General features: G+C 40.8%; 1 protein-coding gene across 13 annotated transcripts in view; it reads left to right on the top strand.

Annotated features, from left to right (window-relative positions):
- LOC105018693 (adaptor related protein complex 3 subunit beta 2) overlaps positions 1–22,629 on the top strand; it is a 68,438-nt gene that overhangs the window by 33,344 nt on the left and 12,465 nt on the right. For 9 of the 13 annotated variants that reach the window (XM_034288332.1, XM_010884325.4, XM_010884331.4 and 6 more), the window contains 16 exons: positions 3,311–3,386; positions 6,080–6,154; positions 6,646–6,741; positions 8,349–8,509; positions 8,803–8,869; positions 9,299–9,481; positions 9,569–9,772; positions 11,498–11,595; positions 12,836–12,890; positions 16,205–16,276; positions 16,613–16,675; positions 16,924–17,056; positions 17,419–17,528; positions 18,296–18,472; positions 20,589–20,775; positions 21,447–21,577. In XM_034288332.1, coding sequence (XP_034144223.1) covers positions 3,311–3,386; positions 6,080–6,154; positions 6,646–6,741; positions 8,349–8,509; positions 8,803–8,869; positions 9,299–9,481; positions 9,569–9,772; positions 11,498–11,595; positions 12,836–12,890; positions 16,205–16,276; positions 16,613–16,675; positions 16,924–17,056; positions 17,419–17,528; positions 18,296–18,472; positions 20,589–20,775; positions 21,447–21,577 — 1,888 coding nt within the window. The remainder of the gene's footprint in view (positions 1–3,310; positions 3,387–6,079; positions 6,155–6,645; positions 6,742–8,348; positions 8,510–8,802; positions 8,870–9,298; positions 9,482–9,568; positions 9,773–11,497; positions 11,596–12,835; positions 12,891–16,204; positions 16,277–16,612; positions 16,676–16,923; positions 17,057–17,418; positions 17,529–18,295; positions 18,473–20,588; positions 20,776–21,446; positions 21,578–22,629) is intronic. The other 4 variants (XM_010884326.4, XM_010884329.5, XM_010884323.4 and 1 more) reach the window with 1 other exon arrangement.

The raw sequence follows: 22,629 nt of genomic DNA, 5'->3' as shown, positions 1-22,629 counted from the left end.
CACACTAATTTGCTGCTTTTGGTCAATTTTCTTTACATTTACCAAATACTGTTTTTCATGACTGTCTTCATCCTTAATCATTGTGTTTACAAATACTATTCCTGTGTGTGTGTGAGTGAGTGAGTGAGTGAGTGAGTGTGTGTGTGTGTGTGTGTGTGTGTGTGTGTGAAGCAGGGTGAGAGGGCAGAGCAAATGTAATCTCAGATCCCCGCCGAGTGATTCTACTCCTGTAGCGGCCAGGCCATCCTTGTTGCTGGAAGACTGGTGAACAAATCGCTCATACCGTGACCCATTGAAAATAAACATCTCCTCTTCCATATCAGACCCCAGTATACAATATAAGCTTTTTCTTCTCATGAAGTTTGTAAACGAAGTAAATCTAAACAAAATTGTTATAGCCTCCCAACATAAACTAAAACTACAATGTTGTTATCTTGGATTGTCAGGTCTTACTTCTATAGTTCTGTTTAGGATATTTCCATCCCTCTGCTTTTACAAAACATATTTGCTCTGACTGCTTCCTGCTCTCCAATGTAAGTATCCCAGCTTTAAAAGGGGCGTGTTCAACTGCAAATCGTTTATGGTTTAAAGAGGTTTATTACTGTCCATCGGGAAACAATTGCATGTTCTCTGTTACGTGTGTTGTCTATCCAGGCACTTGCTAATGACTCCATTGGTCACCTGGGCTGCCTATTCTTTATAGAAACTCTTGACTGTTGCCATAGCAACACTCCTTAATATCTTTAACAGGAATTATGGTGAGTTGGGCTGTGCTGTTGGACTGGGTCTCCCAGGGCCTGTTAGGACATCTCAGATTCTTAGGCATGAATAATGTGCTCCAATGAGCTGTGGTGCGCGTGTGCGTGTGTCTATGTGTTTGTGTCCAGCAGGTTAGAGGGGCCAGAGAAAATGTCACCTCAGATCCTGCAGCATGACTCTACTCCCACGCCCACATGTGTGGCGGTCAGTCTGTCCCCGTTGCTGGGTGACAGCTGAAACCCCCCCCCATCTCCTTTCACGTTCACTGGGTTCTAAGCAAACCCGGCATCTATTTAGAGAAGGGATGTCCTCAACCACCCCCTACCAGTTACTTTTGCACTACTTTCTGACCGGGGCTGTGAATGTTGAGGTAGCGCATATCAAACAGGCTGACATTTGGGACGGAGCCAAAGTATCTGACACTTTTCTCCCAGAATGACCCAGGAACCCATTAAGCCGACGCAGATCGATGAGCTACTGTACTGATTCAGAATTGTACCTTACTTTTTGGGGGCTGGCCCGGACGGACTGATGTATGATTTCACCCTTTTAAGGGCTGAAATCACAGGAATAAATGTTTTTCCCCAGTGGCTATCTTTATGCATGCATGTATCGTTGAAAGCCTTAAAACTTCAGCTATCAAGAAGACACTGCAGATTGAGAAGAAAATGGCTCATGTCACCAAACATTCCGGGTTGCCTCACGTTTGGAGACCTCCCATCTTGCCTTTCCGATGAGGAAGCATCACTTTCGTTTGGAGACTAAATTGGAGCCCATACAACCGTTACGCAAATGAACTTCGAGGGACGCGCCTACAATCAGACTTAATGAGCAGCAACAAGCACAGAAGTTTAAAAAGGTTTTTTAGTGTCTTACCATCGGGAAAGAAATTGCGTGAGACGTTGACCTTGCTAACGACTACACTGATCACCTGGGCTGCCTATTCTTTAAAGAATTTCTTGACAGTTGCCATAGCAACACTCCTTAATATCTTTAAAATGAACCATGGTGAGTTGGACTGTGCAGTTGGACTGGGTCTCCCCGGGCCTGTTAGGACATCTCAGATTCTCAGGCAGGAATAACAGGCACCAAGAGATATCTCTGTGTGAGTGTGTAGTTGAGGGGCAGAGAGTGTACATGCACGCATCAAGTTAACATATTTTGAGGAAGGCCTCTGTTACACTGCTTAATTCAGACTGAGTCACTGCTTCATATATAGAATTAAAATGTTCGTTTGGATTTTGAGGCCGTAGTAGTTCATCTGTGACCGGCTTGGCCTCAGTTTGTTGTCTCTCTGAATACTTTCCACTTTTCCCCCTTATTTTGCTTTATCTGGATTACGTTCAGTAACCAGTTATTATTTCATACTGTCTTTCTCCCGATGTCTTTATTCAGTCCCTGCCTGACATACCTTATTTTGTCTGGCCTGGTTTTCTTTAGGAACACAGTGTTGTGTCTCAGTGTCTACGGTTGGAGCACACTGGTAAAACCCAGAGACATTGACACCCCAAACAAATGACTTGAAGAGACCGTCCAGGATCTGTAGCATCACTTCTTGACATATTTGACATATTTCCTTTAGAGTGCATGGGCTAGTACACAATTTGATGACAAAAGTGGACCTGTTTTGTCTGGTGATCACTTCTTTCCAAGTTAGTGATTTAAATAATTCTGAAGCGGAGAGCCCCTTCAGCTAAGCTGTGTCGACTGTACCTATGTGACTGGAGATTAAAACCGCTTACCTCTAACAGAAATGCAGATGTATTTATCTAGCATGTAAACTAGTGTCACGTGATCATCCTTCCAAATTTCGTCTTGTTGATTCCTCTGTTTAGAAATCTGGGTTTAGAGACGATCAGTAAGTATACACTGCCTTCATATCAAACACCTCCAGTTGCCATCACCCTCAAGTCTGGGTTATGTTCATCAGGGAACACTGCAGCAAAACGTTTTACAACGAACAAGCCCCTTTGGTACATGTTCTTCTAAATGTGCCGATTGAGCACAATCACAGCAAAAAAGTCAGTGTTTTCTCAACAAAAGAAACTAACCCAATTCACATCTTTAAAGTTCAGTATGCCATAGATTTGGGTGTGGATAGACCTACTGTAGTGTTCAACAGTGGCAAGGATACCCAGTGACAGAACATCCTGTCCAAGGGTGGTGCAGACATGGATGATTAGAGATGAGAAATATGTCTTAGTAAACCTGCTTTTGTGGAGATGAGGTTGTCTTGCAACCAGCCACAAGGGATGCATGTTAATTAATGAAAAAAGTTTACATTATTTTATGCCTACTATAAAGGACCTTAAGTATTTTTTCAGCTGCTGACAGGTATTGTAGAGGTATGTCGATTTGATCAACTGGGTTTGAAACCAGGGTCATCAGCACTCCACAACACTGCATTTGTTGAGCTAAAGACTTGGGCATTAGCACTGGTTGCTATTGTGAGTCTTCAAGTCTGGTGGCTCATCACATAAGCATGTCAATTTCCACAAGAGAGTAAAGATGTCTGGATAATGTTGGTAATTGAAGTCTCTTCTTTCCCTAGACATGATGACTTAAAAGAGATGCTGGACAGCAACAAAGACTCCCTGAAGCTGGAGGCTATGAAGAGGATCGTGGCTGTGAGTATATTACTGTCATTATCTTATATGTCAACTACCACCACCCTGGAATAAAGCTACTCAGGTCATCTCAGAAGTCTTTCCTCCGTCACTCAGAGGAGAACATGGAGTGATCGAAGTGACGTGTACTTTCACTCAGTCAGTGAAGATAAACAGACTCAGTAGTTTCTAAAAGGGTTTGCTGTGCCATTGACATCTTCTATCCATCATCAAAAAGGACTCAACAACCAAAGCATCACAGGTTTAGCAGTGATTTTAGGAAGGTAAAGTTTCAGATCTGAGTAACTTGGATTTATTTAAACTAATTCCTACAAACATTGTGTTTCTAGGCTCAAGGTAACCTTTTAGCCTCTAGTGTTTTGTAATAATGAAGGGGGTAAATTTCAGATTAATAGTTAACAGAGCTAGCCCATTCACTGGCTCAGCTGGCATACATCAGCAGCACAATTAGCATTTTCCAATCAACCTCTATTAAAAAAACTGTTAAAATACATGCTAAATATTCATGAGATTCATACGGAATTTTAAGAGGCAGACCTATTTCTTGTCTAGAGAACCATCTCATTCCTCATTCACATAAATTATGTCAACCTAGGCTACTGTCGAAAAATGTGCCTGCAAGAGCCTAAGGTATTGAAGTAGAATTTCCGACATTTCCAAGACTGACCCAGACATCCCATTAAAGACGACAGCTGTAAGAGACCAAAAGAGAATACACACGCAGTCAGGTGTTAAAAATTCATTATCAGTGTCAGTTTCCTACTAGCCTACTGAAGCGGAGCAGTCGCCTCTGCATAATTTATACAGTATCTGAGAGGAGTTACAGTGATAGAGGATTTTTTTTGTCAGGCTGAGTAAGTTAATGGCAAAACAATTCTGTTTGACTGCGAATGCAGGTTACCTTCCACCGTGCCCCTGTTATCGCTAAGGTACACACTGTATTTAGATCTTCCTGACTTATACTACAGAGTATAACAAATAACATCACTGCATTGGATAGATAAAAACACAAAGTATAGCCTAGTCTCCACTAGGGGTGTCGTGAGATACCGGTATTGACGATAACCGTGATATTTAAAAAATGAAATATTGATATCATGTTAATAATACACATATGATAATATCCTATTCACTAGGCAAACTGAAGTTGTATTTTTCCAAAAAACCCTCTTGGTTTTTCTATATCTTATTCATGTCACTTATCGACAAACAATACAGGTGCTTAAACTGGGAGACTGGACCTACGCACTGGCGTTGAAATCACCCCTAGGAGAGATCCACAAAGACGCACTGTTTGTGTAGCCTATTCACATGGAAAAAAGGATGTTGTATTTTTCCTCTCAGTTTTTCCATAGTTTATTCATGGACAAACAACGCATGTGCTTAAATTACAAGTCTGGACCTATATACTAGCATTTGAATTAACACCTTTTCGTAGCCTATTCACTAGGCGAAAATGTTTTGTATTTTTCCAGAAACTCCACTCTGGGTTTGGCCTTGTGGATCTTTTGTTTATCAGTTCATCTGGTTGACTTTTCACTATCCATTAAGTGTAATTGTGATTTTTGTATGCTTTTATTTTTTGTATAGTTTTTGTATGCTTTTATTTTTTGTATAGTTTTTTTTTATAGTGGAACCACTTTGAATAGGTATTTACAAACTTTGCACACTTTTGTAATTTGGAGGATTACTATAATTTAGGCACTGTTGGGTAAGTTGGCAAGACAGAAGCAATTTTTCACAAAAAAGAGAACCTCCAAATCAAATATGTATTTACTTTAAGACACGTTAAATCCCCAAAAACCATGTGAAAAGATTTGTTATGTTCTGATGAGACCAAGGTATAGCTTTTTGGCCTTAATTCCGAAAGATATGTTTGGCGCAAAGCACCAAGTACCTAATGTCAGGCTGGATGGAAGCAGCATCATATCAGGCTGCTTCTCTTTAACCGAGACATGGGCACTAGTAGGATTGAGGGAACAATGAATAGCTCAATATATCAATATAATTTGTTCCAAACCCTGCTGGCCTACAGCCAAATCAACCAAGGAATGGCTCGCAGAGAGTATGATCACTGTCTGAAAATGGATCAGTCAGAACTTGGACCTCAGTCCTATACAAAATTCTGATGGACTGATCTGAAGATCCACTTGTATTTTACTGAGCTTTAACTCATCTGCAAACGATATAATACAAAATCTTTATGTTCTAGGTTGATAATAACCATTCTAAGCAGACTTACTGCTGAAATCCAAGCAAAAGGTCCTTCCACAACAGATTAGTTGTGTGGTGTGAACACTTACAGTATGCTACCAAGTTTTTTTTTCTTTATAATTCTTCTGAGAAACGATCCATTTGTTTTTCACTTCAGTATTTTTTTACAAGATCTTATTAAAGTTGAACAAATCTGACATGATTTGTCCTGATTTCAGCCTTACACAAGCAAAAGCTGTATTTTCAATAAGTTTGTGCCGAATTCGAATTCCAATATATGCAAACTTGCCAAGGCAAAAAGCATTTTAACCTTTCCATCAGTCTGTAAGAAAAAAAGCATTAAAAAACCTGAAGTATGTACAGATGTACCAGAGCTTGTGTACTTTTTTTCGCTTGTACAAAATGAAGAGGGTAAATCGTAGATTTTAACAATCCAGTGCAGCCTGTGCAACCTCTTTGTTTGTGCGTTTGATCCCCAGATGATTGCCAGAGGGAAGAACGCCTCAGACCTTTTCCCAGCTGTGGTGAAAAATGTGGCATGCAAGAATATTGAGGTATGTCTTGGAGCCTACCGATCATCCAACATACAGCATGAAGCTAAGGTCATGTATACAACATCATGTATTCAACATCCATCACTTCCATTGATCCTTCTCAGAAGTGTTGGCTCCCCAGGCTTTTAGTCTTTGGACATTTGAGCTGTGCGTAGGCCTTTTTGTTTAAATTGTTCAATGTTAGTTTCAATTAAGTAATTGTATCAGACATAGAAGCAGATAAGAGAGCAAGTAATTAAAGGCTTTGCAATTCTGAGGTTTTCTGCCATTCAGGATTGTGCGCTGTTCCATATATTAAAAAAGATATGGATGCTAGGCAAATGTTTAAGGTGATGCTTGTAGACTACCAATAAATGCACAGGTCAGTCAGTGTCAGTGCACTGAGGGACTCATCATTTCCAGGTATTTGCAGAGTTGGTACTTTCAAGTGTGTTAGGCCGCCAAGCCCACATCCTTTTCTCCTCTGCCTTTACTCTCTCTCTCTCTCTCAGGTGAAGAAGCTAGTATATGTTTACCTGGTACGCTATGCAGAGGAACAGCAGGACCTGGCTCTTCTCTCAATCTCCACCTTTCAGCGAGGCCTGAAGGTTAGTTACCTAGCCACTACCATTTAAAAGTTTGGGATCTCCGGGATACTGGCACAAGAGCTTCAGTTTCTTGGCAATTCTTCACATGGAATAGTCTTAATTTCTGACCAAGAATACATGGTTGAGTTTCAGAAGAAAGTTCTTTGTTTCTGGTCATTTTGAGCATGTAATCAAAGCCACAATTACTGATGCTCCAGATACTCAACTAGTCTAAAGAAGGCCAGTTTTCTTCAGCACACCATTTTTCAGCTGTGCTAACATAATTGTAAAAGGGTTTACTGATCATTAGTTAGCCTTTCAAAATGATGAACATGGATTAGCAAACACAACGTGCCACTGGAACACAGGACTGATGGTTGCTGATAATGGGCCTCTTTACACCTACGTAGATATTATATTAAAAATGAGTTTCCAGATAAAATAGTCATTTACAACATTAATAATGTCTACACTGTATTTCTGATCAATTTGATGTTATTGTAATGGACAAAAAATTTGCTTTTCTTTCAAAGACAAGGACATTTCTATGTGACCCCAAACCTTTGAACAGTAGTGTATCTTCTCCCAAATGTAGTTTAACTTCAGTTTTATTGTGATATATTTCCATTTATTATTATGATTTGTTTGTCCATTTTCCCACAACACAATGTCTGAAATCCTGTGGTGCTGTTCTGACATGATAGTTGAGTTAGCAAAGCTGTAAGATCTGAGGCTTTCTATTTCACAGCAGTATTGATCTTTTTTTGGGCTTCACACACGACCGCGCCCACCGACACCAAACAAACACTAACCGCATTCTGTCTCCTTCAACTGTCCAGCGTTCACCTCTGTTTATTGTAATTACACCTTCTGTTTCTCTGCCAGCATCATGTGTTTCCTCAGTTTCACCCCCCTATCCTTCCTTATCTCACACCCAAATTTGCAATTCAGTACCATTAGGCAGGTCAGTGGGAGGGGCCTCAGTTTGGAGTCCAACATGTCTGCCTTTAATGTTTCCCATTTCCTCTCATTCCTCCGCTCAGTCTAAAAGCCAATCGACAGTTTATCCTAAGGTCAGAGCGCTTTGTTGTTTGGCAGTTGATCTTCACTTCTACATACAAGGCACAACTGCACCAGAGCTGGTTCTTGAAATCCATGTAACAAGCGTGTCAGTGGGTTTCTCTGCAATCTTTAGTCAAGACATTAATTCCCACTGGGCTTACAGATCCTGTTTCCAGTAAAGAACATCAATAACTACCATAAAGTGTAGAGTTAAGAAATGGCTTGTCATTCAATTAAGAGAAATCTCTCAATCCCTCTCTCTTTTCAACTCTGTCTTTCTTTTCTCCTCCCTCTCTTTATTCTCTTTCTCTCATTCCATCTATTCTGCCTCTCTTCACTGTCCATCTATCTCTACCTCTTTTCTCTTTCTCCTGTCTTTTCTCTCAATGTTGCCTCTGCCTTCCCTCTCCTTCCTTCCCTCCCTCTTCTCCCTCCCTCTTCTCCCTGTTCTCCCTCCCTGTTCTCCCTCCCTCTTCTCCCTCCCTCTTCTCCCTCCCTGTTCTCCCTCCCTCTTCTCCCTCCCTCTTCTCCCTCCCTTTTCTCCCTCCCTCTCTGTCTCCCTGCAGGACCCCAACCAGTTGATCAGAGCCAGTGCTCTGCGTGTTCTCTCCAGCATCCGAGTCACCATCATTGTTCCCATCATGATGCTGGCCATCAAAGAGGCTGCCTCAGACATGTCCCCCTACGTGAGGAAGACAGCCGCTCACGCCATCCCCAAACTCTACAGGTACACCGTTATACCTTACCGCTGGTTGACTGTCACAAAGACATTGAAAAACTAAGAGCGAGAGAGAAAGAGAGGGAAAAAGAAAGAGTGATGTAATCTCTGTGTAATGTTAGAATGTCCGGGAATCTTTATGTTGCTTTTATTATTTATTGTTTTAATTTGATATTTTTAATTTTCTACATGCCTTGGCAATGCGAGCAAAATGACAGAAAAGCCCTGTAATTTGAATTGAATTTAAAGAAAGAGAATGAAAATCTTTATGTCTTCCTGACACGTGTCCTATTATTGCTCAGCCTGGACCCAGATCAGAAGGACTGTCTGATTGAAGTAATTGAGAAACTGCTGGCTGACAAAACCACGGTAGGCAAACTCTCCCCAACTAGCCATTAGCCAAGACTTTATTTCCATTACAATAGAAGAATCTCTGACTGAAAACGCAAAGCTAAGGTAGATTTCAGGCTTCAGGCCTACAGATGGCGTCAGTGGCTTGGCTGAAATGAAACCGTATCCCTTTGGCTGAAATGAAACCATATCCCCTTGGCTGAAATGAAACCATATCCCTTTGGCTGAAATGAAACCATATCCCTTTGGCTGAAATGGCACCATATCCCCTTGGCTGAAATGGCACCATATCCCCTTGGCTGAAATGGCACCATATCCCCTTGGCTGAAATGGCACCATATCCCCTTGTGTTCACTGTGAAACTGACACTTGTCAGCCAGTTCATTCAGAACTAACAGTATCCATTGGACTCAAGAGAATTTCCCATTTTACTGACTGTTTATGCAGCTGGTGGCGGGCAGCGTGGTCATGGCATTTGAGGAGGTGTGTCCCGAGCGGATAGACCTGATTCATAAGAACTACCGCAAGCTGTGTAACCTGCTGATCGACGTGGAAGAGTGGGGTCAGGTGGTCATCATCAACATGCTCACGCGCTACGCCCGCACGCAGTTCCTCAACCCCAACATGAACGTGAGTACAGCCAGTCGCCACACTGTCAGGTTCAGCGGGTGCGGGCGCATGCGCAAGCGTGACAAACCTTTCCTTCACCTGCCATAGGAATCCCTTCTGGAAGAGGGTGGCGGAGAGAAGGCCTTCTACGGCTCTGACGGTGATGATGACGAGGAGGAAGACAAGGATGAGAAGGACAAGAAGAAGGCTGAGGCGCCTTCTGTTGTCAAGAGGAAGCCTTATGTCATGGACCCCGACCACCGGCTGCTGTTGAGGAATACCAAGCCCCTACTGCAGAGCCGAAACGCAGCAGTGAGCAAGCCGCTATTAATCTGCTACTGTCAAGTAGAAATATACCACTACTACTGTTACTACTACTGTTACTACTACTACTGTTACTACTTCTGGTACTACTACTGCTACTACTACTGCTACTACTACTACTACTGTTACTACTACTGTTACTACTACTGTTACTACTACTGCTACTAATATTGCTGCTGCTGTGCTACTAAGATTACCGTAACTTCCCGTTTAGAAACTGCAGCTTATACATTAAAAATTTATTAATTGTGGCTAATACACAAGTTTACATTTTTAAAACAGTTTTTTCCAATGGCAAACCTTTTCACAGAGGATTGCTTGATGACATCTCGATCATAGCAAATATGATACATTTGGCGTTACAGGTTTTCAAAAACATATTTTATTCTCCAACAAATTAAGTTTGGTAGCGCCCTATGACAGGTGTTTAATATTAATGTACAATGTATGTACGAGTCATAATTCTCTGGGCAAATGTGGTTTATATATGGGTGCAGTTAATACTCGGGTTTGTACACACACAAAGCTATAGAATTAATGGTGCGGTTTACACATGGTGTAGGTTATGTTGTGGAAAATTGTTCCACTTTTTCCCGCAAAAAATTTCAAACGACTCAGGAGTTTGTGAATTCAAAAGTAGACTTTATTATGTAATAAAGCCGTGCTGATCTGCAGAGCATCCAACCCATGTTGATCTGCAGAACAACCGACTTCCAAACTTCGGAAACACACTTTTGTACAGTATGGTTATACAATGATATTAGCTCCTCCCATTATGCTAATTTCTGGATGGATCCTTCTCCAATCTTCCACCAACCCCCTGGGATCCGCCCCACAAACTACTGTTGGAAATATTGGTGGTGTGATGGTGATGTGATTTCTCACATTCTACCAAGATTTTGCCAAGAGATTTAAGGACAAGCCACAGGTCCCTCTGTCCTCAATATGAGATAACAACAACCACTCATTGCACTGACCATGGGAACAGTAGTCGAGCCAGAGCAAGAGTACAGTTCATCACTCTCTCTTAACAATCAAATGTGGAAAAATCTAAGACAATTAGACAGTATGGGAAAATAATACGAGCCCTGGTTAAATGTTTTATCAATTAACACTCAATTAATATACACGTGATCACATGAGATGTTCTTTCTACTCTTCATCTGGTTAATGTGAAATAACATTTTATGAAAATATCCCTACACCACTACTGCCATTACTACTTCTACCACCACTACTATTACTACTACTACCACTACTGCCATTACTACTACTACCATTACTATTACTACTACTATCACTACTATTACTACTACTACCACTACTACTATTACCACTACCATTACTACTACTACCACTACTGACATTACTACTACTACCACTACTATTACTACTAATACCACTACTGCCATTACTACTACTACCATTACTACTCCTACCACTACTGCCATTACTACTACCACTACTGACATTACTACTACTACCACTACTGACATTACTACTACTACCACTAACACTACTGACATTATTACTACTATCACTACTGACATTACTACTACCATTACTACTACTACCTCTACCATTACTACTACTACCACTACTACTACTTCCCCTACCACTACCATTACTACTACTGCCATTACTACTACCACTACTTCTGCTGATACAATTGCTGGACCAATAAATATTTGCCTCTCTGGTTCTTCCCTCTAGGTGGTAATGGCTGTGGCCCAGCTGTATTTCCACCTTGCGCCCAAAGCAGAGGTGGGCGTCATCGCTAAGGCCCTGGTACGCCTCATGAGGAGCCACAGGTCAGTGTCATCTTGGTTACCCATGTCATTCATACCATCTACACTCGGAAACAGAGCTGTCAAGTTGTATGATTTCAGACCATGCTCTCAACCTGTTCTACATATAACATTTTTGTAATTTAGCAGACACTTATACACAACAACTCATGGAAACAATTTGGGAGCTTTGCTTTATTTCACTGCAACAGATATAAAAAAAAATACAAAGGAAGTTGTGAGTTCAGGGAGTTGAACCAGCAATATTGTAATTAATGGCTCAACGCTCTTGTCTACTAGGCTATCCATTCAAAATGTTTTATAGAATTGGTATTTTTTGACCTAAATTGTCTTTAACTTTGTTTTCATTCATTCACAGAAGATATTTTAATTTTGCTAAAATATGTTTATAATTTCTATAGAAATAAATATTATGCATAATGTCACAAATTAAATTATTCTCAAATCCAAGAGTCGACATAAATGAATAGAAAGCCATTACGACCAAAATCAATCACAGATAATCATAGGCCTTGACACAATTAGCCTGACTGCATTTCCTCCTGCCTGTCTGTCCCCCACTGTTTAGATTATTATATGTTATTGTAGAGCCAGGTGCAGGGCTGTATGGCTATCCGCCGAGAACAAGGAAATGTCACTGTGTAACCTCAGAAACCCACCACAATCAAATTTTGAGCCTTTACTTGAGGTGTGTCTGGAAGCTCCATTAGGTGAGGCATCGTCAGCAGGAATTTTGTGGTCTCAGCACACTCTAGTGACTCCCTCAGGCAGGTCGAGCACCTGCAGGCTAACATTTCTGCTGAATGGCTTTGCAGAAATGTCTATGAGAAAGACATTCTGAGATCTTCAACTCTCCTGAATCCATTGGGAGTTGCTGTGACAAAACAGTTTTTTAGCTACAGTTGCGTGATAATCATTGAAGAGAAAAAACTAAAATGGAAAGCTTCTGAAAACAAGCTGCCTTAGAATGACTAGTGGACAGTCACTGTGTGAGGTAGGCAGCCAGGAGGTAGGTGGGCGGTGTGTGTAAGTGACAGGAGTTTTGTGGCAGTTGATTGTTTGGTTTCAGAATCTTCTGCACTGGAGATGATGATTGTGAAGTTAATGTAAGATGACCTGTCAGCTTTGTGTGGGAAATGTATAATAATAGAAAGCAATATTCTTTTGCTTCTCCCTTGCCCACCTCCCTCTCTCTTTTTGTCTCTTGCTATCTTTTTCTCTCTCTTTTTCTCTCTCACTGTAGTGAAGTCCAGTATGTTGTCCTTCAGAATGTGGCTACAATGTCGATTAAAAGAAGGGTGAGTCATGACTACTTTTCACCAATTAGTAAACGCTACAAGAAGGACATGGGGGTGGGCCAAATTGATTGATCTGTTATACAGTACGTCTATGATTTATTTCAAATTGTTTACGGTGCACTCATGAGTAGAGTTGAAGTTGTGCATTAATGATTAGATTTTTATTTATCCATTATTTTACCAGGTAAGCCAATTGAGAACTCATTCTCATTTACAATGTCAACCTGGCCAGAGGCACAACAAGACATTAATACAATCAAGAACACAATGTGCACTGGAATAGGCAATAGATCAATTAATTATACCAATAAGTGGCACCATAGAAGGTAATACAAATGTAGAAATGCATTGTGCATTGTTGCTCCCCATATTAAGTGAAATACGGTACATTCATATGGATTTCTACAATAAGATACAGATGCAGTGATCAAGTAGAATCCTGGACAATTCACCTGTGTCTGTTCAGTAAGAGTCAAGTTTAACTAGTTTGTAAATTGTTCCAGTCATTGGCAGCAGACAACTGAATAGAATGATGGCCAAAGGAAGTAGTGACTTTAGGAATGACCTGAGGGAGGTATCTACTGGAGCACAGACTCCTATTGATTAGGCAGCCATTGAAAAGCAATCAGAGGTAAAGTGGACTTTTGCCTAGGAGGGTACAGTGATACAGTGCCAGAACCTGGTGTCATGTATTCAGCGAGTTTACCAGGGCATAAACACCACAGTGGTCAGGATTATATAGGGGGCACTTACAACCCCATATCCAAAAAAGTTGGGATGCTTTGTAAAATGTAAAGAAAAACAGAATGTAAGTATGTGTAAATCATTAAAACCCTGTATTCAACAGAAAACAAAATATCAACATTTACATGTTGAAACAGAAATGTTATTGCTTCTTGAAAATTATATACCCACTTTGAATTTGATGCCAGCAACACATTTCAAAAAAGCTGGGACAGGGGCAACAAAAGACTGGAAAAGTTGTGTAATGCTAAAAAGAACCTGGTGGAACGTCTCACAACTAATTAGGTTAATTGGCAACAGGTCAGTAGCATGATTGGGTATAAAATGAGCATCCCAGACAGGATGAGCCTTTCAGAAGATGGGGAGGGCTTCACCACTCTGTGAAAGACAGCGCAGGCAAATGGTCAACCATTTAAGAACGTAAAATTGCAATTGGATCTCCTCATCTACGTTAAATAATATAATTAAAAGATTTGTTGAATCCGGAGCAATCTGTGTACTCAAGGGACAAGGCTGAAAACCAAGTGGCACTGCATTAAAAACAGACATGATTCTGTAGTCGACATCATTGCATGGGCTCAGGAACACTTCTGAAAACCATTGTCTATGAACACAGTACGTCGCTGCATCCATAAATGCAAGTTAAAACTCTACCATGCCAAGAAGAAACCATATTCAAACAAGATCCATAAACGCTGCCGTGTTCTCTGTGCCTGAGCTCATTTGAGATGGACAGTGGCGAATTGCAAATCTGTCCTGTGGTCTAAGAAATCAAAATGTGAAATTATTTTTGGGAATCATGGATGCCGTGCCCTCCGAACTAAGGAGGAGAGGGACCATCAGGCTTGTTATCAGCGTGCAGTTCAAAAGTCAGCATCTGTGATGGTATGGGGGTGCATTAATGCTCATGGCATGGGTTACTTGCACATCTGTGAAGGCACCGTTAACGCTAAACAATATATACAGGTTTTGGAGCAATATATGCTGCCATCTAGACAATGTCTTTTTCAGGGAAGGTCTTGCTTATTGCTTATTTCAGCAGGACAATATCAAACCACATTCTGCACACATCCAAACAGCATGGCTCCGTAGTAAAAAAGTCTGGGTGGTAAACTGCCCTGCCTGCAGTCCAGAACTGTCCCCTATGGAAAACATTTGGCGCATTATGAAATGACAAATACAACGAAGGAGACCTGTTGAGACTAGGCTGTTGAGCAGTTGAAATCCAATATTAAGCGAGAATGGGAAACCATTCCACTCCCAAATATAAAGCAATTGGTCTCTTCAGTTCCCTAATGCTTACAGAGTATAGTTAAAAGAAGAGGTGTTGCCACACAGTGGTAAACATGTCCCTGTCCCAACTTTTCTGAAATTGTTGCTGGCATCAAATTCAAAATGGGCATGTATTTTTCTGAAAACAACATTTTTCAGTTTCAACATTTGATATGATGTCTTTGTACTATTTACAATTAAATAAATAGAGAAATGATTTGCACATCATTGCATTGTGTTTTTATTTGCATTTTATGCAGCGTCTCAGCTTTTTGGAAACAAGGTTGTATGCTGAGGTTACTGATAGCAGCGACCCTGTTAATTACATCGCTAAACTCCGGGACTGGTAGGATGGTAATTTTCACAAGAGTGTGTTTGGCAGCTTGAGTGAAGGGAGGCTTTATTGCGAAACAGGAAACCAATTCTGCTTTTAATTTTTGTGGCTAATGTGGTTCTGGAAAGAGATTGAGCAGTCAATCCAGATACTGAGATACTTGTAGGATAATAAAATAATAAATAATAAAAAGAAAAAATTATAAATTTAATAAGTAATAAAATAACTATGAAATAAGAAAACTAGAAGAGAACAATGCTATGTAAGGAACAGAATCCAAATTCAATGACGAACAACATAAAGGGAAGGTGGAACTTTTATAGGGACAGTGACTAGGAATACACGAAGGCAATAACAACAAGCAGATTTAGGAGGTGTTGGATCTCACTGGTCTGCCCTGCCAGGATGTGACAGAAGAGCATGATTTTTCTTTTACTAGATTTGAGGAGTATTTGGAGATCAAGGACAGTGTTATTTGTTGTTAGGAAAGTATTGTGTTGTTTGTTATTGAAGGTATGTTGAAGGCTAATGAGTACAGGGTTTGTTGTGGAGCCAGATGTTTATATAATTGTGTAGTCTGAGTAAAAGTAAGTAAGAAAGTCAGCGGCAGCAGGTGCAACATTATTTATGTACTGAGAGAATAGGGTCTTCTCAAGAATTGAAGCCTAAGGAACATCCAATGAAACGGCCGGTGCTCTAGACAGCTGGCCCTCAGATTTGACGCATTGCACAAATTCAGAAAAGCAGTTTTCGAACCAGGCAAGGCAGTTCTTGAGAACCCGAGGGTGCTGAGTCTGTTGATTGGAATGAAGTGTTTAACAGAATCAAAGGTTTTGGCCAGGTCAATAAAACTGCTCCACTGTTCTGCTCGCTGTCCATGGGAATTATGATGTTATGTATGACCTTCAGTCTTGCTGTAGTATACAAATGATAACAGATGATGTTATTTTTCCCTGTCTTTCAGGGAATGTTTGAGCCTTACCTAAAGAGTTTCTACATCCGCTCCACAGATCCAACACAGATTAAAGTGCTCAAGGTGAACACATCAAATGTATTCCTTTTATGATGCAATACAGTACTGTGTAACACAATACAACATTATTGTCCATTTGTCACTCCCTGAAACACACAACCAAATCAACATAGTTCTCAAACAGTAGAATGTTCCAGAATGCTGCAACAAGATTTCATTAATACCGTAAGGAGAGTGTACTTCAAAATAATAGTCTATGCTGTGAGGCAAGATAAACAGTGTTGCTTTACACTGAATAAATACAATAAATACACAGTAACAGATGATTATCAAATCTAGTTCAAATGAAGCTGCAGTATTTACACATATTTATTGACTGTCTTTTGATTCTTTCGACAGCTGGAAGTTCTGACCAATTTGGCCAATGAGACGAACATATCCACCATCCTCAGAGAGTTTCAGGTAAACTTAAATGAAGTATACTTCTGGCACAGATGCTGGATTATCTCAACAGACATCACTTCTGTCTTCAGGTGTATTTGGTTTATGTAGTATTTGTCACTAGGGCTGCATTTTCATAGATTTATTTTGTCATTTAACAGTCTTGTTTCTAGAATAGCTTACAGTTTGTAACCCCCCCTGGCATTAGGAGCACCATTGTCTACCAGCTGAGCTACACTGGGTCATGTTCATGTTTTTCTTTCCGGCAGACATACATTAAAAGCATGGATAAGGACTTTGTGGCGGCCACCATCCAGGCCATTGGCCGATGTGCCACTAATATCGGGGAAGTGAGGGACACCTGTCTGAATGGCCTGGTCCAGCTGCTCTCCAACAGGGACGGTTAGTAGGCCAAAACCTCCAGAATTAACATAATTTCATAACATTTGAGAATTTTTGGCCAGGGTAATGCAGTCTAAGCCTCAGCGGTGTGGTTTTGAATCCCACCAACTCAACTATCTGTTCTGTCTTCATACAAATGTACTGTATATCAGAACACAATGCCTTTTTTTTAAATCCTCTAAAATAATGTTTCTTCCTTTGAAATCATTTCATAAAAATAGTTTTCTTCCTTTGAGATTCTTCTAAAATGCTTGCCACTCATTCCAAGCATCAGAAAAAGTCATGTGCATGGTCGCAATTCCTCTCAAAGAGCTAAGTAGCCAAAGATCTATGAAGGTTTTGTAATAACGTGTTGGTTGCAGAGTTGGTGGTTGCCGAGTCTGTTGTTGTGATAAAGAAGCTACTGCAGATGCAGCCTGAGCAACACAGCGACATCATCAAGCATATGGCCAAACTCACAGACAACATCCAAGTAAGCAGGCCTCCGATCTGAACTTTGACCCCCTCATAGTATTCACACTTTCCTCCCCCTTGAGTGTTCAAGAAAGGAAACAGACATTCATTTAACCAATTGGTGATTATCATGCTTCCGAATGGGTACAAAAATCTCTGTGATGAACCATGAATTCAAAAGATTAGAAATGTATTGAAAAAAAAGTTAATATATGGAGACAACTGAAAAATTGTGTAGGCATGCTAATCTTTTGAATAAATGTTTCACGACTGAGATGTTTTTACATATCATTAGTGAAACATTTGGTACAACCACCAATGTTGTAGAAATGTTCAGTACCATTCAAATGTTTGGAAAGACCTACACCTTCAAGGGTATTTCTTTAGTTTTGCTATTTTCCACATTGTACAATAATAGTGAAGACATCAAAACAATGAAATATCACACATGGAATCATGTAGCAACCCAAAAAAGGTTTAAACAGAACAAAATACATTTCATATATTACATTCTTCAAAGTAGCCACCCTTTGGCTACTTTGAAGAATTTAAAACAGATGTATTTTGAGATGTATAAATATGCGCTATTATTTACAAAACAAATTAACAATTGTAAAGTTTGGTAAAGGTTTTGTGACACATTTACTTTTATGCAGTTGAATTGCATTCGATATGTTAGTGTTTCTGTAATTGTAACATATGACCAAGATCCAGAGCTGGCACTTTCAGTTTCTCCAGTTTAACCTGTTGCCCAGTGCCCATGCTCTGCCCTCTATGCCCACCCAGGTACCCATGGCACGGGCCAGTATCCTGTGGCTGATTGGCGAGTACTGTGAGCATGTGCCCAAGATCGCTCCGGACGTCTTGAGGAAGATGGCCAAGACCTTCACCAACGAGGAAGACATTGTCAAGCTGCAGATCATCAACCTGGCAGCTAAGCTGTACCTGACCAACTCCAAACAGGTGACACGGTTACGATACATTTTAAGACTAGTCATAAGCCTTTTAAGACTAGTCATAAGCCTTTTACCACCTATAATATACTATAACCATCTGACTATCTCTGCCTGATTAAATCAGAAGAGGCGTCTGTAATAAAACATTTTTGCATATGAGAATATGATCTCCCCAGCATTACGCTATATTTCCCTTGTGCTTCTACTCCTTTCTCTCTCTTCTGGTTCTCTGGGGAACTTCTCAGAACCCTTTAGGTGGCTTAGGCAACAGCTGGTCCAGCAGGTTGCATTTTTATAGGCCAATTAGAAAATATTGGAAAATAGCGGGTGGAGTATGGTCACATTGTCTTGCCATTTTAGTTCACCATCTTCGCAGCAGTGTCTCATATCAAACCATTTAAAAGGATTTTAGAGAGACAAACCATTGTATATCTTCTTGATTTTCGCAAGCAGGCTTCCTTCCTTTTTGGATGAAAGAACATAAATCTCACTGTAATAGCTAATTTTATATATATATATATATAAATCTAGTAAGATTTGGACTTTTGTTGTGGTTTAACGTAGTGTAGCCAATGTTCTTGCACTGTCACTTGCAGTATTTTCAATGGTCCTTCCACTTGTGATCCACTGGTATGACACTGCTTGGCATATGTCGCTGGGCTGTCAGTGCTGAACCACATCACACTGCATTGTATAATAACACGCCATCGTCTGTATCTCTTTATGTCTTTATCTCGATTAGCCTCTTCATATATCGTACTCTCTCCCTTAGCCTAGTCTGGAAATTATTATTAATTTAAAATATAATATTGTTAAAGTAGTAATAATAATCAGTATTACATTAAAGGTGATGTTATTGTAAATTATTAAATAATTATTTAGGTTAATAATAATTAAGATAATCAAGAAAAATAATAATAATCAATAGAAGGTGTAAGACATGTTTGTTGTCTGTAATACACTGCTTCTTATTTTGTGGCAATCCATTCACAACTCTATTGTCCTTTACCAATAGAATGAGTTGTCTATTTTCATCAGGTCTTTGAAACCTTGAATGATAGTCTCAGAATTTCATCCTCTAATTGTTGTATATTTCTGACATGTGTATTTCTGTCCGGAAATCCAGCTCTGTCTCAAGTTCTGCTTTGGTGATTGCACAGCCTTTCCTCTACAGGGATCCATATTTTCTTGTGTTTTCCCTCCTCAGTGGTAAGGCTGTGCTCACTGAGCTTGTACTTTGTCAAGGTTTTTCTTAGCCTTTGATCAGTAACCATGGTGAAATAGTTTGCCATGGTGTAATGTCAATTTAGAGCCAGATACACTGCATTTCGCTCTGTGCTTGTTTTCCCCAAAAGGTAATGTAGTTTTGTTTTGACAGTACTTATTTGTATTTTTTAAGGCTTTTATAAACAGCTGGAGTCATAGGGAGACAGGAAGAGGAGACATAGGAGTGAACCATTTTGCACCGGAGGGGACGCCCTCTATGTTATTCTACTTTTATTGAGCCCAAGCCATCACAAGGAGTCGCTAGAGTGTGATAAGGCAATGCAGACATACTGAATTACTAACCCCTCAACTTGACGGTGCTGGCTAATTGAACCACCCTCTGCAAGAAGTATGGGCTAATATGCAAGCAGGATTTGAACCCTGGTCTCGTAATGATGCAGATAACTGCCTGGCTTTACTGCTACACCATTGCTACACCATTTAGAGGCCCGCAGTTTTGTTACTTCTGATTGATTGGATCTTCTTAGTGGAACAGGTTTTGAACTCAGCCCCAGAATCTCTTTCAGTTTTCATTAGTTTCTTTATTGTGTGGGATGTCCTGAGTGCTTTCTCTCAGTTAATCTACTGCCTCATTTAGGTGTCCAATTGTAAAACTATATACTTTGTTCCAATTTAGAATTTTGGCCAAACTCCCTGAGATTTGGATCTTCTGTGGAAAATCCAACATTTCTCTCTCATTCTGTCTCAGTCTTTGTATCATTCTCTCTATCTATCCTTTTGCCTCTCTATTTCTCAAGTTCTTTTGCACTGAGCTGTTGCTTCACTGCAGAATAAAATTATTTATTTATTTTCCTCTCTTTCTCCACCTCCACTCCCATGCTCTTCTCCTCCCCCAGACCAAGCTGCTAACCCAGTACGTTCTGAACCTGGCCAAGTACGACCAGAACTATGACATCCGCGACCGGGCGCGCTTCATCCGCCAGCTCATCGTGCCCACCGACAAGAGTGGCGCTCTCAGCAAGTATGCCAAGAAGCTGTTCCTGGCCCTCAAGCCTGCACCCGTTCTGGAGTCTCCATTTAAAGGTATAGGAGAGATGGCTCTGATTTATATTTTTGTAAGTGGTAACAGTTATGATTGGGACAATGATGACTTTGTATAAAAACGTACCGCCACCTCGGTCCACCTTGCCACGCCCTTTCAAAACACACTCCAAAGGGAGATCTCTACCAATCACAGTCTAAATGAAAATGAGAATCAGGTGTGCAATAGGTCATTTGGGGAGAGGGATGCACTTCTGTGTGTTTCAATAGGATAAAATCAGTTGTTAGTGTCACTGTTGTTTGGTAAACCATGATCTGTTTGCAAGGTGGGACTTTTCAGCTGGAAGGAGATTTCAGGTGAAGGCTCATGTGACTGTGGCTCTTCAAAAGGCTCATGTCTGGCAACACACAAAGTAGAAGCAGTGAGAGATGAGACTGGTCCCAGTTTGTGTTGTGTTGTCCTGCCAACTCCAATGTCTGAATTTGTTCAAGAAGTCAATGAGTCCCAGCAATAAGCCTTCTCATTGAGATAATTGAAGTACTTATATTATAAGGTGGACAAATCAAATCGATCTGAGTTGAGCAGTCAGAGTGAAGTAGAGACCAATACACATAAGGCCATTAAAAAAAATGTGTAAGTTAAGGAACCTTTTCATATACATCTCCACACTCCAGCAAACATTGGTCACTTATTTTTTCCCTGTGATTCCCAGATCGAGACCACTTCCAGCTGGGCTCGCTGTCCCACCTGCTGAACGCCAAGGCCGGCGGCTACCAGGAGCTGCCTGACTGGCCCGAGGCCGCCCCAGACCCCTCCGTGCGCAACGTGGAGGTGAAGGAGTCTGTGCGTGCAGTGGAAACAGTAACAGCCAGAGACAGGGGGGCCCCCCGAAAGCCTGAGGGGGGCCCGAGGGGGCGCTCCTCTAAGAGGGCAGTGCCTCGGAGGGGGCGCAACACTAATGACAAATTGCCGTGAAACTGGAACACTGACACATCACAGAATGCATGGGCCATGACCACCTTCCAGTCACCTCTCGGCATAACATCATCCTCGTATGCACTACTGACATCCCTTATGTTTCACAGACATCATAAACGCCTCTGCCGCTCTTACTACTATTAGTGGCAGAATGGAACCTGTAATAGGGAATTCTGCTGTTGGTCGACTTTCAAAGACCTGTACAATTGCGTATTATCTCCCAAAAAAACATTATTACTATTAACGTAATTCGAAAACAACTGCTAACAGTACGGTTATGTCAATGACTGCTGAGCCTAGCTGGCTATCACCTATAAACACACCCTGCCTTGCGATTGATTACTGGCCAAGTTTATACAAAACTATACTACCCATAAGACCCCTCTGTTGCTCTGGCCTCCATAGGGCAGCAAACACTCAGTTACCCTAACCCCTCCCCCTTTTGGTGATCACTTACCTGCTTGAGCCAATGGCACACGGGATAGTGGGAATGGGAGGAGACCGTCCCGCAAAGCAAAGAAGCTCTGAGAAAAGAGTTGTATTCGTTAAGGTGTGCAACCCTTCGCAAAAGAAGATCCTTTTTGCAACAGACGGTTAATTATAATGAACAATTACCAAGTAATTTCCTTCTGTTTGATTACTAATGATACATGCCACCTAGACTGAAACGACCACGGTGCAGTATACTGTTATCCAGCACCAACGATTACTTAAACCACCCAAGGTTCCCCCCATCATCCTTCAATGTGCCATCGGCTCACTTCATGTTTAACGATATGTGCCAAAGGCTGACATCAAATCAACGTGCTTCAAGTTTATTTCCTTTTCCAAATTTCCAAATCAAGGTAGAAAACTATTTAATCCCCATTTTTTGTTTTAGAGGAGTGACTTGACAGTCTGATTTGGTTGGCTCTTTG

The sequence above is a fragment of the Esox lucius genome, chromosome 19 (assembly GCF_011004845.1).
Source record: "Esox lucius isolate fEsoLuc1 chromosome 19, fEsoLuc1.pri, whole genome shotgun sequence".
NCBI lineage: Eukaryota > Metazoa > Chordata > Actinopteri > Esociformes > Esocidae > Esox > Esox lucius.
This window is presented reverse-complemented; position numbering and strand designations above follow the sequence as displayed.